The sequence below is a fragment of the Thrips palmi genome, unplaced genomic scaffold (genome assembly GCF_012932325.1).
Source record: "Thrips palmi isolate BJ-2018 unplaced genomic scaffold, TpBJ-2018v1 HiC_scaffold_7, whole genome shotgun sequence".
Lineage (NCBI taxonomy): Eukaryota > Metazoa > Arthropoda > Insecta > Thysanoptera > Thripidae > Thrips > Thrips palmi.
The window spans coordinates 3,464,411-3,483,140 of record NW_023144634.1 but is presented as its reverse complement, the minus strand read 5'-3'; the positions used below and the strand labels follow the sequence as shown (position 1 = coordinate 3,483,140).

At 62.5% G+C, this 18,730-nt stretch overlaps 1 protein-coding gene across 5 annotated transcripts in view; it reads right to left on the bottom strand.

The window, feature by feature from the left end:
- The window catches only part of LOC117652869 (ensconsin-like), a 68,275-nt gene that overhangs the window by 35,832 nt on the left and 13,713 nt on the right, over window positions 1–18,730 (bottom strand). For 3 of the 5 annotated variants that reach the window (XM_034398041.1, XM_034398045.1, XM_034398042.1), the window contains exon 1: window positions 16,704–16,974. The exons of the other annotated variants lie outside the window; for them this stretch is intronic. In XM_034398041.1, the coding sequence (XP_034253932.1) occupies window positions 16,704–16,959 (256 nt within the window). In that variant the 5' untranslated portion in view covers window positions 16,960–16,974. Of the gene's footprint in view, window positions 1–16,703; window positions 16,975–18,730 lie in introns of those variants that run through there. 5 annotated transcript variants of the gene reach the window in all.

Genomic DNA, 18,730 nt, shown 5'->3' with positions numbered 1-18,730 from the left:
AATCAACCATACTCAAGTCAACTGAACTTTTTTTTTCCAGCGAGTGGCCAAGCCGGGGCGGCACACTCGATACGGACTAAGCAGCTACACTTGTATTGTAATGCCCGCCCGGCCGCTCCCACCTGACTACAGCAAATCCGGGGGGAGGGGGGGGGAGCATCCAGAGGTCAAGGCGAAGCCTAGCTGGCGCTCGTCCCGGCCGCTCGCCGGAGTGCCAGAATGACATTCAAGACGGAATTCAAGACGCGCCCGCTCCATCTCTCATTGAGATCGCAGCGCGCGGCGCGTCGAGCCCGGCCGGGTCTGTTCGCGTTCGTTTGTTCGGCCAGACAGGCGAGTGAAACGCAAAAGGCGGGGCGACGTTCCTGGAAAACGGCCGCAGGGCCGCAGGGCGTACCTTAAGGCGTGTGCCTTAAGGCGTGTGCCTTAAGGCGTGTGCCTTAAGGCGTGTGCCTTAAGGCGTGTGCCTTAAGGCGTGTGCCTTAAGGCGTGTGCCTTAAGGCGTGTGCCTTAAGGCGTGTGCCTTAAGGCGTGTGCCTTAAGGCGTGTGCCTTAAGGCGTGTGCCTTAAGGCGTGTGCTTAAGGCGTGTGCCTTAAGGCGTGTGCCTTAAGGCGTGTGCCTTAAGGCGTGTGCCTTAAGGCGTGTGCCCTTAGGCGCGCCTTAAGGCGTGCCCTACGCGTGTCCTAGGCGTACCCGAGACGAGCGGACCTGCACGCCAACGGTGACACGAAGAAGCAGCGCGTGCACTCCAGTCGAAAAAAAAAAATTTAAAATGAAAAATGGCGTCACATTAAACTGTAGAGATTTCGGTTACTGCGCGAGATTTATTTTATGCCCCTTGCAGAAAGGTTGGCGGCTCGTAAAAAAGTGCAGCCGGTTCCCGGAAACAGGTTGGTCCCATCCATCGATTGGGCTCTTCGAGAGCTCGATCGAGACCTCGCTGCAGACCTCGTTCGAGACCTCGTTCGAGACCTCGTTCGAGGCCGCGGCCCGATGCACGGCGTTTACGGCTGGCTGGCCGGCTCGAGGCTCTGCTGCTGGAAGTCCAGGGACATTCCTGGAACGAAGCGAAGCAAGGAGGTTGTCGCTCGATATGCCACCACGCCATCGACGCGCCGTCACTCCGCGCCACGCGTCCACAAAAGAGCGGCTCCCTCCCTGGACGCATTCCGGCGCGAGGCCTCGCTACACTTCGCCAAACGACTCCAGCAATCCGAGCGACACTCCAGCAGAACGACTCCAGGACAATTCGGCAGCGCCAGGACCTCTCCAGGACTTTTTCAAGACTTCTCCAGGACCTTTGCATGACTTCTCCAGGCCACCTCCAGGACATTTCCAGGGCCTCTCCAGGACCTCTCCAGGACCTCTCCAGGACCTCTCCAGGACCTCTCCAGGACCTCTCCAGGACCTCTCCAGGACCGTTCGAAAACAATGCCGGGTCGAAACCCGGGATGCCTGGGCTGGCAGGCCGATAACATCCCAACAGCAGGCTGGCGACGTCGGCGGGGAAGCACCTAGGACACTCCGGCTGGATTCCAGCGTGGCGCGGCACGGCCTCCAGACCGGCCGTTGACGCCTGCCACTTTTTTCTGCTTCCACCTCACACCGTCGCGCTGACAACTATTATCGTAATTCAGGAGGGGTCTTTGCGCTACGCCCGATTTTTTTCTCTCCCCGCTCCCCCCCCCTCCTGCCGCGACCACAGGACCAGGTACACTAGAAGCGGCGGCGGATCCGCGCGCGACTACACCGCTAGGCGAGTATTCTGCAAGCGAGAGGAGAGAAAAAGAAGAACAGAAAAAAACGGCGGTAACCCAGTTCCGAAACAAAGCGTAGTGCTGGCGGCCGGACGCGGCTCGGGGCAGGCAGGCCGGTCGAGGTGTCGAGGTATCGAAAGGCTCGTCTCGAACTTGGCGACCCCGCGACGCGACGGGCTGCGCGTCGGACTGCCGGCATGGCGGCCCGTAAAACCACCCGGCTTTTTATTCAATTGCCGACACGACACCTTTCTCCAGCGAGGCAGGCCGGGGCAGGCGGCGCGGTCCAGCGAGTCACTGGAACAGGCCTGGAGGCGCCTGGAGGCCCCTGGAGGAGGATGGAACGCGTCACGGCTCCCTGGCGCCGGAGGCGGCAGACTCATGCCGAGAGTCGTCGCTCTGTCTCTCTCGCACCTGCACGGGACGGCCCACGAGCGCGAGAGAGACAGAGCGACGACTCTCGGTATCAGTCTGCTGGAGCGGCAGCCGGCACGCAATATTTACACAACATGTGCGAACTCCGGCCGCTTCTTCTCCCGTTGCCGTGCACATTTCATTTCAAGTGTCGGGGCGCGACTCGCGAGTGCGCCAAAACCGAAGCAAAACAAACAACATCAAACACTTCCAAACAGTATTAACCTTTACAGGACCGACTTTTAAACACTCATTTCAACCCCGGAACCAAAACGCCGTGCGATGCGTTTAGCATCGTAATTCTTTTTAAACTGCCAGCCGTTCTTGGGCTCGGCAGACTTGCAGTGTGCGGAAGTCCGCTGCACTGCAAGTGCTGGACGCGGCCACACTGCCACGCCTCCGACGTGTCCATTGCCGCACCGGGCAATAACGCGCACCCTCATTGGCGCTGCGATATGGAATGGCAACCGTTAGCTCACGACGGCGGCGACGGGGCTCCACTCACGCAACGAGGACGCCGTCGTGGAGGGGCACATCACCGCCATGGACGTGGTGGACAGTCAGCTCGAAAGCGCACAAATTTTCGTCAGTGGTCTGCTGTGAGAACCCCACCCCCACACAATCCGCTGTTAGATGAAACGCTGCAGCCGTCCGAGAGCAGCAGCGACATGAGATTTTCGAGCCCTCGGCCCCGACGACGGCGACCCCTTCTTGACCTCGGCCTCGGCCACCAGCAGAGCGATTCACAAGATCGCTCTGCCTCTCTCGCACCCTTACGGAGAGCCCCACGAGTGCGACAGAGACAGAGCGACATCGATCACGTCATCGCCGACCCTCGAGTGAAAGGGCGGGGCGGCGTCAAGGTCACGTCACTTGCAGTCACTCCCAGTCACTCGCGCGTCACTTTCCCCCTAAGTGCTGCAGTCACTGGCGGCGCCGCAATCGGGAGCAATTTAATTCAGTTCAGCCGAAACCGCCTTCACGCGCCCTCGCCGTCGTCGGTGCCGGCAGGCAGCAGCGGAGAGAGACGCCACCGCGCAGACAGACATAAAGGCAGGCAGACAGACAGACAGAGCAGACGGGCAAAGACAGACAGACGGACTGACACGTCGGAAATTTACAGTGCGCTGAGCGAGAGGCGAGAGGGTTGTCGGTGGGCAGGGCAGGGAGCGGGCAGGGAGCCGGTTTGAGACCTTGGCCGTCAAGCTGGAGTGTCCCGTTCGCCCACGGCCGGGCCAAAAGGAGCGAGACAGCCCCGGGCCCCGGGCGCGTTTCAAAGGCCAGGGCGGCTCGCCTGTCTGTCCGTCCGTCCGCGCACTCCAGTCTTTGTAGACACACGCCACCACGGGCAAGGCCGCGAGGTGCTTGCCCTGCTTGCCCTGCTTGCCCCGGGTTCGAGTAAGCCTCGCCTCTTTCGAGACTTCTTTGCAGAGCGATTTGGCGACAGGGTTATTCCGTGTCAGAGAGAGAGAGAGAGAGAGAGAGAGAGAGAGAGAGAGAGAGAGAGAGAGAGAGAGAGAGAGAGAGAGAGAGAGAGAGAGAGAGGCCGTTTCGGCGCCACGCTGCGCTTCGCCCTTTCAGCCCCAATCGGGTCGGACACGCTCTAGACCGAGGCGCCGAGGCCCGGGAGGGCGACGACGGCGTGCACCGCCACTCCGCCACTCCGTTCGTGCGCCAAACAACGCGGCGGCGCGGCGGCGTGCTCCGGTTCAAAACCAGGAGCCAACCAGGAGAAAGTTCGTTAGTCCACTCAAGCCGCGCTAAAGATTCGTGCAACAAGTTGCATAAACCGCCCGGGGCGCGGCAGGGCGGCGGCGGCGGCCACTGTATAAATCACACGATAGGCCACCGAGCTACTGGAATCGGAAAAGAGTCCGGCCGGAGGCACCGCGGCGGGGCGGGGCGGGGCGGGGCGGGGCGGGGGGGGGGCCGCACGCACGGTGGGCGGTGGGGCGTCGCCCAGGTCGGGGCGCGCGGGGGCGTCGCGACGACGTCGATTAGGAGAAAGACAACGGCCGGCAGGGCGTGGCGGGGCGTGGCAGGATGACTCGCACAGCGGCTCCAGGAACGCCACGACACGTGTTGTCCAGTCAGGAAGGCGGTTCGATTCCGCCCCGTTGCGCAGCACAGTGTCGCAGCAAACAGTAAGTACACTGCCAGGAGTGTAAGTGCGCTGCCAGTGGCGAAGGTGTCTCCCTTCGCGGCCATTCCGCCTCGCGACTGACTGCACCACGCCGATGAGTTCCAGAACGCTGCCGAGCCATGAAATGGGCCGGGCCGCCCCACACACTTGCACCACTTAGTCCGCCACAGAAATGCAGTCCTCGAACCTCCTCCACTCGGACCAACGAGTCCCCGTAACGCCTATAACCTCCCCGTTAACCACCTAATGGCCCACAAAAGCTGGCATTTCGCGGAGCTACGCGTTGGCAGCCCGCCCGGGGGAACTAGACCGACTAGGACGGCCCGCCAGGTCGCCGCCGTCGTCGTCGGCCTGGGTCGCGGGGCGGCCGCCAAGCACGGCGTCGTGGCCGCGGCCGGACGATGACTCTGCTCGGCAGATCGGCGCGCAGGAGCGGCGCCGCGAGCCGCGCCGTGGCCAAGAAAGCGCGGAGGAAGGCTGTGCCGCCGCTCCGAACGCGGTCGCCCCGTCTCTCTCGCAGCCGTCCGGAGCGCCGCGGCGCGACGCGACGCCAGAGTGACAGAGACGGAGCGACATCACCGTTCGCGAGCGGCCTGTGCCGCTGCGCCGCCGCGCCTAACGACACCGATGTGACATAATTCCAAAACACTTTCCTTCCCGCGCCGCTAAACAAGCCGCCGCACTGCAAAACGCGCCGCCGTGCCGCCGCGCCGCCGTCGCGCAGTGCAGTGACGTCGCCATGACGACGCGCCGCGCCGCCCGCCGCCGTGGGAGTCCCTGACTCGGCGATTTGGCTTCGGCCGCCAAGCCCCGCACCTCTGAAATTTCGTCAAAGTCGGCCAAAGTTTTGCATTTTCCTTTCTCTCTGTGTGGTTGCGACGTCGACCCCCTGCTGTCTTTTCCCTTTCCAGGGCACGCCTCCAGCCAAGCCTCCAGCGGCCCGCGGCCGTTTCCAGTGCACACAAAGGCCGGCCTTCGAGCGCCAATCTCTGGAGCGCTGGCTGGAGAGTCGCTGGAGCCTCGCCGCCAGAGACATGGCGACCGTCTCGAACCGCCTGCAGTCCTAGAAGTGTTCTAAGGCTCTGGGCCGGCCGACGGGACGCTTTCGTCGCTCTGTCCCTCTCGCACCTTCCCGCGGCGCCCCACGAGCGAGAGAGACAGCGCGACGACAGAATCTCGGAATCAGTCTGCAGGCGACCCCACGCTGCCGACGGCGCGGCGTGGATAGCGTCGCCGGATAGGGCTAGAGTCCGTCCAGCGCTGTCAGTCGCAGCCTTCGGCGTGCGTTCGTCGCTCTGTCTCTCTCGCACGCCCGGCGCGTCCCGGACGTTCGCCTTGGGTTCGCTCCAGGGCTGCGCTCCGCACTCCCTTCGCTGCTTCGCTCCCACGACCGGATGCTGGCCACGCTGGCCGCCAAACTGATGGCTTCCTTTCCTCGACGGCAGTGCAGGCACAGGCAGGCCGCCGTGCACGGTGCAGCCCCTGCAGTCCGTCACCGCGTCCGATCCACGCCACAGCGCGGCGGAGCGGCACACAGTGCGCCAGAAGACCGGTGGCGGCGGCCAAAACTCAAGACGCGTTTTGAGCTCCAGAGTCGCTAAATGGGACTCGAATCGAACGTGTGACCCCACCAATGGATTGCTCTCCGAACGAGGAACCCATTGGTGGGGTCACACGTTCGGTTCGAGTCCTGTAAAGCGACTCTGGAGCTCAAAACGCGTCTAGAGTTTTGGCCGCCTCCACCGGTCTTCTGGCCCACTGTGCGGCGGCGGCACCGGCCGCCAAGTCTTTGGGGCGGCAACGCGGCCAACGCGGCGAACGCGCCGAGCCCAGATTGGCCCACAAATTGGCGCCGCTTCCGCCGGAAACGGGAGCGCGTCGTCCGCTAAACAGGGCCACTGCGGCGTCCACCGCCAGGCCCTGGCCAGGCCCTGGCCACGCCACTGCAAGCCGGTCGCTCCGTCTCTCTCGCACTCGCGGGGCGTCCCGCAAGGCGTGCCGCGAGTGCGCGACAGAGACAAGCGCACCGATTCTTCCAGGTTACGTCGCGGCGCCATTGCCCATCGTGCCCTCAGGAGAGGAGGGGGGGGATTAAAACTGTGCCGCGCCGCCGCCGCCGTCAGCCAGCCGCGAGATCAAAAACAACAAAAAGCAATGTCTTAAAAAAGTGAAACAAAACGGAAATAAACCGCTGCCCTAGTCGGGCCTTCCTGTGTTGTGTAACGCGTCCGCGTGAGAGTGTGAGCGTATGTGTGTTTTCACTGTTTTCGTGCAGTGTGTAACGAACGGCGAGTGGCAGCGGTGGCGAGGCGCCTCAAACCCGAATTAGGTGCCATGCAGTGCAGGGCGCCGTCTCTCTCGCGCGTTGCTTTACTTTTCTAGATTCCGCGGAGAGAGAAGGGGGGGATGACCATCAGTTGGTCCCGCTCGGTGATGTGATCAAGCGCCCCAGATTGTCGCGAATGCCGCGTCGTGTCTGAGGCGGCCACCCCCGGCAGGCAGTTGTTGTGGTCAGCGCCGTGGAATATTCGGTTTCGCGGCGCGCGCGCCGGCGGGGCGGGGCGGGGCGCGGACAAGGTAGCGCCGGCAACACAACACACTCCCGGACTAGATAAATCAACCGAGAGCGGCCGCGCGAGGCGGAGCGGGTAACACCTCGGTATCAGGTTGTAGCGGTCGGTGGGTCGGCACGCCAAACAATAAAGAAAAATCACAAGGGTTGCAATTAGTCGTCCGGGCTAAAAAAAAATTAACACTTTCCACACACGTTTTTTTTATCTCCCCTCGGCGCTATCGTCCCCTGTTCGATATCTCGAATGGTACAGTCGGCGTCGAAACGTCACGCGCCTCGCTCGGGCGCACACGAGAAAACCTTTTTCTAGCAGCAAGTTTAACAGCATTGCAAAGTGTGAAATGAGCAAACCACTCTAGCCAACCTTCGGCACGCAGAACTCGCCAAAACACAAAAACGCGTAAAACGTATACCTCTTCACAAAAACAATCACCTTGTTCTTCCTACATATTGCCAGTGGCGGGCGCACCGCTCGCGCGACTCTGGGCGCGACTTGCCGATCAAATCTGCCGAAGTCCGCCCCGCCCCGCCCCGCCCCGCCCCCCCCGCCCCGCGAGCACGCCGCCGATGAGAGAGAAATCCCCACACGCTAAGGCCTTCCTTAAGGACCAGTCCGGCGATTCGTTCCCAATGAGCGGCGCACGGAGGGCGTCAAAGATCACGCGACAACGCGCACGCACGCACGCACACACACACACACGCACACACACACACACACACACACACACACACACACACCACACACACACACGCACGGGGCGGTGGCGAACGCCAGCAACCCAGCCGAGGAACCAGTAACGGGCAGATCCTATCAAGGGCCGACTGGCCGACTGGCCGGCAGACGGGGAGCATGTGGACGATGTGGACGCGGAGGTAGCGGGCCGGGCCGGGCGGGCCGGCGGCGGCAGCCACGCAACCGATCAAACGAGTCGGCCAGACAACAACTTTGATTCGGGGGTGAAGGCGGTTCGCCAATTACGGCGCCACGCCTTCTAAAAACCTGTGCTTTTTAAAAACGAGTGTTTTTTAAACTCGCAGATTTTAAAAAACTCATGTTTTTTTTTCAATCTTTTTTTTTTTCAAGCATTTGATTTTTTAAATTTAAGTTTTCTACAGAGTTTTTTTCTTCACACTTAAACTTCTAATGTATTAAGTTTTTTTTTTTAAACTTGATTTTCAAAAATACTCTAGCGATTGATAGCGTAATAATTCAGTGAGGCAAAGACATTCAAGGGGCCGGAGGGCGTGCAACGCAATGCAAGGCAATTCAAGGCAGGGGCAGGTACTTTGCCGATCCGAGCGCGACGACGAGGTCCGCCGTGGCCCGGCCCGTCCGTTGACACTCGTCGACAAACGGCAGTGGGAGTGAGACCACTCCATATTGGGCGCGGCGGCCCGGAGGACGGTCCGGAGGACGGCCATGCCGGGCCATGCCTTACACTGTACACGCCGTTCCGGCCGTGCCGGCGTTCCGCCCAGCCGTTGCGACAAAGTGGACGAAGTGGACGGGGCAATAAAAGGACGCCACTGCAGTGGCGCGGTGCGCGGTGCACTGTGCAGCGCAACGCGGCCGAAACGCGACATAGCCCTCGGTGCGGCCGGCCAGGCTGGCCAGCGCCTACACAACCCGTCCAGTCCACTGCGGAACCCGCACGCGGGTCGGGTTGTAAACGCCGGGAGAGCCGTCGCATCAACTTTAGCGCTAACGCCGTGCGTTTAGCTTCAGTATTCGTGCGGGGCGTTTCAACTTTTCACCTCACGGCGGGTACCTACAGTCGCGCGATGCACTTCGCCACGAGCCTCGCGGTGCTGCGCGTACGTACACTGCTCGGCCTGGCCCACAACGCCGCACAGTGGGCCAGAAGACCGGTGGAGCGGCCAAAATTCTAGACGCGCTTTGAGCTCCAGAGTCGCTAAATGGGGCACAAACTGACCGTGTGACCCCACCAATGGATTCCTCGTTCGGAGAGCAATCCATTGGTGGGGTCACACGTTCGGTTCGAGGCCTGTTTAGCGACTCTGGAGCTCAAAACGCGTCTAGAATTTTGGCCGCTCCATCGGTCTTCTGGCCCACTGTGCGCCGCGCTCCCCGGCTATACGGCCGCCAGAGTCACGAAAACCCCGTCAACGGGGCATGCACTCGGGGACCCGGGGCCTTGCTCCGTCTTGCAACCGGCAGTGCCCGGGGCCCGCGGTCTTGGCCGCGGTGCACGAGGAGGGCCTTTCTCATTAGCAAAGGGCCACGCGCCGAGCACGCCGAGCAGTGCCCCGCCGAGTATCCGCCAAATGGAAGTACGCTTTCGCCGGCGATGCGGACGCTGCACTGCCAGGCACTGCGGGGCACTGCAGCGCCGTCTGTCTCTCTCGCACCCACGGGCCGCGCCGAGGGCCCCAGGGGGAGCGAGAGAGACGGCGGCAGCAGCCCTCCGCAGCGCCGCGGCCGCAAAGCAGTTTCCCCGTCCGCTGCGACGCTGCAACCTGCTGCAGCCCGCCGCGTCATATCTCGACGAAAAACACGAGTAAATCTGTAAAGAAAGCCCGCGCGGCCTCGTTTGCATATCGCGGCGTGCTCTCTCTCTCTCTCTCTCTCTCTCTCTCTCTCTCTCTCTCTCTCTCTCTCTCTCTCTCTCTCTCTCTCTCTCTCTCTCTCTCTCTCGCGCCGTGGGTGCGAGAGGGACAGAGCGACCAAAGCGCACGGTGTGGAACCAGCCCCGCATTAACATCGAGGTGTGCAGATCGTGCTCCTCGCCGCCGCGCTCCGCGCCTCATCGAGCAGCCTTTCCCGAAGGACGCCGTCGACGACGACGAAGGGCCGCGACCGGCCGGGGCAGACTGCCGCCAACGTTTCGGCCGCGCCGACGAACAGGCCACACTGTCCTGTAAGATCACTCAATTTGTGTATTGGGCTAAACGAATACTACAGACAAAAATGTTGAAAAGACACCTGACGAAAATAGAGTCGACGTGTCGCCGAATCGAACTGGCCAGCCAATGCCGAGGCGGAAACACGGCGGAAACGCGGCGGCACGACACGCATAAACGTCACCGTCAAAAGTGAAAACGGTGGCGGGCCGAACTGGCGGGCTGCCCTGCCGCCACCCTGCACCGACCGCACCGCCCTGCACCGAGTGCACCCGGCGCCGGCCGGTGGGGGTGGGGGGCGGGGCGGGGCGGGGCGGGGCGGGGCGGGGCGCCGTAATGACACTAAAGTATGGCCTGCCGGCCGGCAACACGCGTGCACACCGCGGGGCCGCAGGGCCGCCGACCCGCGTGCCAAGAGCCGCGCCGCGTAATGACACTTAAGAATGAGCAGGCGTCGCAGCGCGTTGCTTGCAGTGCAGTGCGCGCCCCGAATTCTGCCTGGCAGCGCTGCCAACCCCGGCCCGGCCAGACCGGTCCCTCTCGCACTCACGGGGCGTCCCGTGTGGGTGCGAGGGGGACAGAGCGACGAAAACGACTCTGGCCCGGCCCGGCACGGCAGGGGAGCCAACGCGCCGACACGTTCATACGCGACTGCCAGAGGTTCAGGTGGCGCGGCGTGCGAGCCAGAGCACGGGAGGCTGGACGCTCTCTGTCTCTCTCGCACTCGTGGGGCCTGCGGCCGTGGTGCGAGAGAGACAGAGCGAGGGCCGCGGGGCACACAGAGCAGCCAACGCAGTGGCCAACCGACGTACAGTGTCGCAGCGAGAAAGTCCCAAGTTGCGCAAAGTGCCGCATGCGCCGCCCTATCAGCCGCTTGCGCAACCCCACTGACGCCCTCGCTCCGCGCTCCGGCGGAAACGTTCCAAAACCCCTTCCGCGGGGATTCGAACCCGGGGATGCGACGAAGACGAAGACCGCGTGCCGCAGAGTAGGGCACGCCCCGGTACACACAATGCAAGCGCGCGCCGCGGCGGCGACGCAAAAAAAACAACAACAAAAACCAACAACAATGGCCTGGCAGGCGTCACGTGACGTCACCAGGATGCTGCGAGCCGCGCCGGCCGCAGGTGCCCGCTGGTCAGCGTGGGACTCGAGTCGTCCGCGCCTTTGCGTTTCTGTGTCAACGCCGCGATGACTGCACCGCGATAAGCGGGCCGACAAAAAGACGGCAACAAAACAACAAAACCAGGGGCGCGTGGCGGGCTGCGTGGGAGCAGCGCCCCGCCAAACAAGACCAAACGCAAGCAGACTGTATCTGGACACCCCCCGAGAGTCGTTTTCGTCGTACCCGCGGGGCGTCCCCTAAGGGTGCGAGAGAGACAGAGCGACCTTTGGGCCTTCGAGCCTTCGGTTGCTGCCGTTTTCCAGCGAGGTAGCGCAGACGTTTCCCGACGCCGTGCTCCACGCTGCGCGCTCCGCACTCGGCGCTCCGCGTGGTATGGCACGCCGCGGCCCATCCGGATTCCACGGGATCCCCCCCCCCTCCAAATCGCCAGCAGCCATCTCCCGACACCCCCGCGCCCACGCGCACTGCGAGTTTCCGTGCGTCCCGATCACGTGACATCCGGACTCTCCGACGGACGCTCCGACGTCCCGGCGTCCCGGCACGACAACGCCGGCCGGGCCGGGCGCCTGCGGACCGGGGGATAGGCAGTCCCGCCGAGCGCGCGTGTCCCGCGGTGCGGCCTACCCCGCCTTCCGCAGGGGCTCCGGGCGCCTCACAGTGGGCCAGAAGCCGGTGGAGGCGGCCAAAACTCTAGACGCGTTTTGAGCTCCAGAGTCGCTAAATGGGACTCGAACCGAACGTGTGACCCCACCAATGGATAGCTCTCCGAACGAGGAATCCATTGGTGGGGTCACACGTTCGTTTCGAGGCCTGTTTAGCGACTCTGGAGCTCAAAACGCTTCTAGAGTTTTGGCCGCCTCCACCGGCTTCTGGCCCACTGTGCGCCGGCACCGTGCAGCAGCAGCAGCCAGCCCGATTCAAACGAGTCGCTCCGTCTCTGTCGCACTCGCGTGACGCCCTGCGCGGTGCGAGGGGGACGGAGCGAGCCTGCAGCGTCTCCAGCGCCTCCAGCAGAGGGCCCGCGCGCAGCCCGGCGCAGCCTCCAGGCCATCCGCTCCTGGGAGGTCGTCCATTGTCTGCTGGAGTACGCAACGCGCGGCAACGCGGGTGCAGCTGCGAGTCTCGAACAAAGTGCGCATTTCGACGCCTCGCGCGTGCCGCGTGCCGCGTGCGGGGAGGGACGACCGCGAACGCCGCCCTGAACGCGACGGAGCCACCCAGACAAAACACGGCAAACTTGCACCTCGTCCGATACAGGTCGCCCCACTGCCGAGCCAATAATCCCAAGAGTCGTCGCTCTCTCTCTCTCTCTCTCTCTCTCTCTCTCTCTCTCTCTCTCTCTCTCTCTCTCTCTCTCTCTCTCTCTCGAGTGCGACTGCGACAGAGCGACGAAACGGCGAGCAAACGGCGCGGCGATCTGAATTTGCAAGCGTCACGACACGGACACGTCTCACGACACGTCCGTCGGTCCGTCCGTCCGTCCGACGGCCGCGCGACCGATAGCGGCGGGCGTTTAGCCTAGCCTGCCTAGCCTCGCGGCCGTCAGCCGCACGAAGCGCAGGTGGCTGCCTCGTCTCCTCTCTCTCTCTCTCTCTCTCTCTCTCTCTCTCTCTCTCTCTCTCGGGATAGGCACCCTCGTCGAGGGCGCGAGAGAGACGGAGCGACAGGTGGCGCCGCGGCGGGGACAGGCACTAACGAACGTGACCGACCGATACCGACTGCCGCGGCACTGCAAGTGACTCGAAGCGACTGCACTGTAAGTGCGCCGTGTGAAAAGGGGCGCCGCATGGCTAATCGCCGCCACTAGAAAGTCGCAATAGCATAACCATTCGGGAGCACAGCGGGCACCCCGTCTCTCTCGCACCCGTGCGGGACGACCCGAGGGAGCGACAGAGACAGAGCTATACAAAAACGGCTCTCGGAATCAAGTACGTCTGCTGCCGAGCAGCGCCGCTGCACTGGAAGAATGTCGTCACAAAGGAGTCGCGGTGGCGGCAGTGGCGCCGCCAACACGGCCGTATCGGGAAGCCTGCCGCTGTGTGTGTGTGTGTGTGTGGTGTGTGTGTGTGTGTGTGTGTGTGTGTGTAATTGCGCGAATGCTCGGACGGTATGCAGCGTGGCGCATATCTGTAGTGCACCGACGTCAAAAGCAGTCGACGACGGGTGCGGCCGACTTCGGCAGCCAGCAGGGCGTCACGGGGCGTCGCGTACGAGTGCGACAGAGAGAGGGGTGCGAGAGAGACGGCGGAGGGCCAGAGCCCCGGGGCGACCGACGGGGAACTGCGAGAAACCGCGCGCGCGCCTGCCAAAGTAAACCGAATCCATTCCATCCGATAAACATAATATTGTAATCGACTCACCGCGGCGGCACGGCCAGCACGGCCACGGCGCCTCGCCCCGACTCCCCTTATAACGACGAGTCCATTTGGCGACTCTTACTTCCGCGCGGCCCTTCGCTTTCTACGTGGCGTGGCGCGGCGTGGACAACGAGGCGATGCGGCGCGATAGAGTGCCGTCGCGGCGAGGCACGCCACGGCACGGCACGCCACGGCACGGCACGGCGAGGCGCCACCTCGGTGCACCTCTCCGCCAATCCGGCCCGTGATTGCTCATTACACAAACAAAGATGCGTAACGGCTCTATAAGAGCGTCCCTCGGCAAACACCGCGCCGCGCCGCCTATCCCAACAGCATCGTAAAGCGTCCTGACCCGCCCAACCCGGACCGCCGCGGCGCGCAGCCTGCGTCTGGCTCTTCTCCATCTCCACGGGGATCGGCGCGGAGTCCATGCAGAGGAGGAGCGCCACGCCCTCCGGGCTGCTTCTAATTGAGGCACACGCACACACGCACACACTTAGGCAAACACGCAGCGCGTTAGCGTCTGTGTGTGCGCAGCAATTATAAAAAGGGTCAAGAAGAGGAAGAAAAAGGTGAAAAAGCGTCTGACTTGAACGAGTGGTATCTCTTTTCGTCCCGTTTGGAGGCAAAGAAGAACACATCCTGCACACACACACACACACACACACACACACACACACACACACACACACACACACACACACACACACACACACACACACACTCACACCACAACACACAGACACGGCATACCGTCGACCGAACCCGGCTGCAGCCGAGAGGACAACGCCCTATAACTCTCTTTGAAGAGTGTGATACACGCCTCAGTGTGTGTGAGAGAGAGGAGAAAGAAGGGAGGGGGCAGTCAGGGAGGCGAAAACATTAAATAGATAAAAGACTCCGATCGGCGAGTGTGTACCGGGTTTCATCACACACGGGGCCGGCGGGGCTGGCGAGGCTGCACAGTGGGCCAGAAGACCGGTGGAGGCGCAAAAAATTCTGGACGCATTCTGAGCTTAACAGGACTTGAATCAAACTTGAGACCCCTCCAATGGATTCCTCATTCGGAGAGAAATCGATTGGTGGGGTCACACCTTCGGTCCGAGTCCCATTTAGCGACTCTGGAGCTCAAAACGCGTCTAGAGTTCCGTTCCTCCGTCACCGGTCTGCTGGCCCACTGTGGGCTGGCTCCACGCGACCCGCAGCCTGACCCTCGGGATCAAGCGCGACGAGGAAAACGCGCGGAATGGGCGTTTTCTCGGCGTTGATGAGGGAGATGGCCATCAGCGCTGCTGCAGGCTGCTGCAGGCGTGGCCAAGGAGTGCCTCAGCGTGGCGGCGACGCAGGGGGCCGCCGAGTGCACAGCCAAGCAAACACGCGTAGTACGTCTCCAGCTTTTCTCTCTTTCTCTCTCTCTCTGTCAACAGACTCCCGCAGCACTCTACCTGAGGACAGTATCCCCTCGTCAAGTCTGCTTCAGCTAGAGCAAACCGTGCAGCAAGTACACTGCAGTAAGTGTTGCAGAGACACACAAAAAAAGACACAGCACTGTATTGTGCTTTTGTTTTTTTGTCGTCTCGCTCCCTCTTCCTCCGTGTCACAATCACTTCTCTCCGTCCCGCCTCTCCGTTACGAGCCCGCCGGCACGCGACGACGCCCCAGTCACGGGACGCGACAAGCGCCAAAATAACATTTTGGAAAATAAAAATTTAAATGTACAGAAAGACAGGAATACTGAAGTGAAGACAGAAGTGTCGAGCAGTTAAAATATATGTGGCACGGATCAGACGGCTGCGTTTTCGGTCATTGAATTCCAGACCCGGGGTATCACTCACACTCACACAATCAGTTCAAGTCATCGAGTTCCAGACCCGGGGTATCACTCACACTCACACAATCAGTTCAAGTCATCGAGTTCCAGACCCGGGGTATCACTCACACTCACACAATCAGTTCAAGTCACCGAATTCCAGACCCGGGGTATCACTCACACAATCAGTTCAAGTCATCGAATTCCAGACCCGGGGTATCACTCACACTCACACATTCAGCGCGACGCAGTAATTAGAGAGTTGTGGCCATTTTTTATCCGTCTGAGTTTTGTTTCCCCGATTCAGAAAACGCCAAAGAAAGCTGCTATCCCCCGCCTCGCCCCGCCCGTCTGCAGCTCCATTTCGGCCCGACTGAAAACTTGATTTTTCGCCGGACGCCGGTTGGTCGCTGGACGCGAGGCTGGGCGCCTCAGGGAGCCGCAGGGGAAGGGAAGGGCTGCTAACACAAAACGTTTCATTTCCATAACATCCTCGAGACAGCTCACGGCCCCTCGCCCCGCGCTCCCCGCGGCCCCTCTGGGCACTCTCACTTTTACTCGCCGGGGATTCGATCCCGCGCGGTCGAGTTTGACACCAATAACTGGCTGCCGGCTCGTGTCGTCAGCAACCAACCACAGGGCAAAAAAATAAAATAAGACAACTGCCTTAAAAACTTGGCGAAAAGTTTTCGGCACGCAAAGACGCGGCGGGGGGTCGCTGGCCCGCCTCGCTGCTGAAATGAAGTCCCAGAGCCAACTCTGTGCGACCGTGTCACGAATGCGCTGCAGATAGGCCACCGCGAGCGGGCTGCGTATTCGTCATCGTGAACGAGATATACGGCATCGCGGACAAAATGTATTCGTTGGCCACTTCCTCATTCCCGCGCCGACAGCTTTCATCCGTCCTTGTTAGAGGCCACTGCGTTGTCACTTATCCACTTAATTTCCTAAGACCCCTTCCCGAACGGTCGACTCCAAAACCACGGGCGCGCGCGCGCATCTCCCTCGATTCACACCGCAGCATTCTACGACCGTTCTCCCTTTCGCACGATTCGGCCCGGTTTTCGTTTTCCCCGCAATCAAACACAGATGTTCGGAGTATGCCAGCCGGCCGGTTCCGAGCACTGCTTCGTCTCGTCTCTCTCGCTCTCCTGCGGGGCTCCCCGTGAGAGCGAGAGAGACAGAGCGACGATAGCGCCACTCGGAACCAGCCGGCCGGCCCGGGTCGGGCAACACACCGAGTACTTAGTAGTGGCGGCCCGAGCAGGTCAGCAGAGCACCCACCGCGATAACCATCTCGACATGTTCGTGCACTGCCCCCTCGCCTCCCCGAACCGCGGCACCGCGGCCCGCACAGCGGATGATTGTCGGACAATCAATAATCGATTTCGACTCGAGAGGTCGCCGCGCTCGCCCGCAAGGGCCGACCCGGTCCGCGGTCAGAGGAAGCGGCCGCGATGGACTTGTAAATAAGTCAAGCGGCCCGGCCGAGTCCCGGCGGAGTCCCGACGGTGTCCCGAGGGCGACGGCAAGAGAGGCGCCCTGGGGGACAACAACACCGCCAAGCTTATCGACGCCTCGGACGCCCCGGACAATCGCAGTACAGTCCCAACACCAAGTGGCGGCGAGGTTCGCGTTCCAGGACACGGGACTGTACTCACACAGCCAGACGTTGCCCTGCGGCCCGCTGTGCAGGAGGTGCACGTTGAAGTCCAGGCCGGCGAGGTCCTTGCGCAGGCTGGCGCTGTCCATGCTCAGCACGCGCACCGGCAGCAGGAACAAGTGGTCCAGGTCCACGTGGTCGATGCCCTGGTCGTAGTCGTGCACGTCGCGAGGCTGGTCGCGGCGCGCCACGCCGGACGACGACGTCGACGTCAGTCCCGGGGGTCCCGCAGTGGCTCGCGCCGCCGTCAGCATTCTGACGGGCGTGAACCTGGGCGAGGACCGATGCGCCGGGCCCTAGTGCTGCTGCTGCGTCCACGCCAACGAGGCCGCCCTGGTGCACATCCAGGTCGGGTGCCGCACTCACACACACGCACACACTCGCGCACTCCCGCCGCACGCGCACACACACGCGTCACGGAGCGGGCTGCGCGGGGCCGACGCTCGCACGCACGCGGCAGTCCGGGCGGATCGACGGGGATCGGCGGCACGGCGTCCTCGCTGCGAGCCCGGCGCGGCTCTGACTCACACTGCCTGGCCACGCCGCCAAGCAAGCCGCCGCCAGGCCGCCAGGCCCCAGCGCGGACGGGCCCGGGGCCGGGGCGGGGCGGGGTGGGGCGGCCGCGGCATGGAGCTACTGCACCGCCGCGCTGGCCCGCTGGCTTGCTTGGAGGAGGGGAGCACGGACGGGCATTCCAAAGCAAGGCCCACTGCGTGGCACAGCGTGGCTCGGGATGGGTCCAGGGCAGTCGGCCGTCCGTGCGCCCTCTGGCCTTGCTTGTCCTGCACCCGCCGAGTACTTTCGCAGCCTGACTCGTCTCTTGGCGTCGTAACCCTCATCCGTCTCGACACCCGTGCCTCGAGTACCCGCCCCAGGCGGCCTCAGACCCTCCCTCGCTCAGACGAGGTCGCCATTCGCCTTGCGTTGCCGCAAAGGGTGTCGGAACGTCAGACGAATGCTGAGCACAAGTAAACGCACAACAGGACCATATATTCACGAACTAAAGGAAGACGCCCAGCGACAAAAGACGCGAAAAAACAACAAGTTCCTCAAAGAGCGTACATTACTCGTGTAGCTTAAGCTCTCGCTAGCTCGAGTAGACGACAAAGTGGCAACTGGCCGCGGTTCCCAATTGCCCCCTCCGCTGCGCGTGCAGTGCAGTGTACACACGCCCAGACAGCTGCGCGCCGGCGCCTGCTTCCTTTTTGACAGTGTGCCAGAGTTTTATCACGGCAGAGCGCTACCAATTACACTCGAAACAGATAGCCTCTCCGGCGGGCAATCTCAATGTTGCGATTGGAGCCGCCGAGGCCTGCATAAGGACGTCCACGCGCCGGGCCGCGCACCGCGGAAACCAAAGACAAGGAGGGAAAGCGAGGCGGGGCCGGAGGAGGGACAGAGACAGACAGACAGACGGGGCGCGCCCATACTTTTCCAGCGGTCAATACCCATTTTTCGAATCATACAAAGCTACAAGGCCCCGAGGCGAAAGTGCCCCGGCGTCCGTCGCCGTCCTCGCCGCCCGAGCGACTCCTCCGAGGGCCCGCCCCGCCCCGCCGAGCCCCGCCGCGCCCCGACGCCGTGGGTAGTACCGGTACCGGGATACGGACCGGGCCGAGCGCCAGCCACCTACGCACCGAGACCCCGGGTCTAAAATTTCCCTTTTCGAAGACGCCTGCACGCCGCCATACCGCCTCAGTCGGTTTGTTTCTCGCCCCGTCGTTTGTAGCACTCGGCGAGTGCAAGGCGAAGCTTCGTCGAGACGTGCACCAACTGCGTGAATGTCGCACTGTTGCTCCGGGGCTGCATGAGGGGCATGCTAATGGCACGCCGAGCGCGCGGTGCGTCCCAACGCGGCCCAGTCGCGCGGTCGCGGGCAGCCAGTCACACTCGCCGAACCGTGTGACCGGCTCGTCACACTCGTGGAAACAGTGTGTCGACAAGGCGCTTCGTGTTGATCGCTACATTTGTCGCGGCCGTTGCGCAACACGCACACACACAGAGGCACACTTGCAGCCCGTAAAG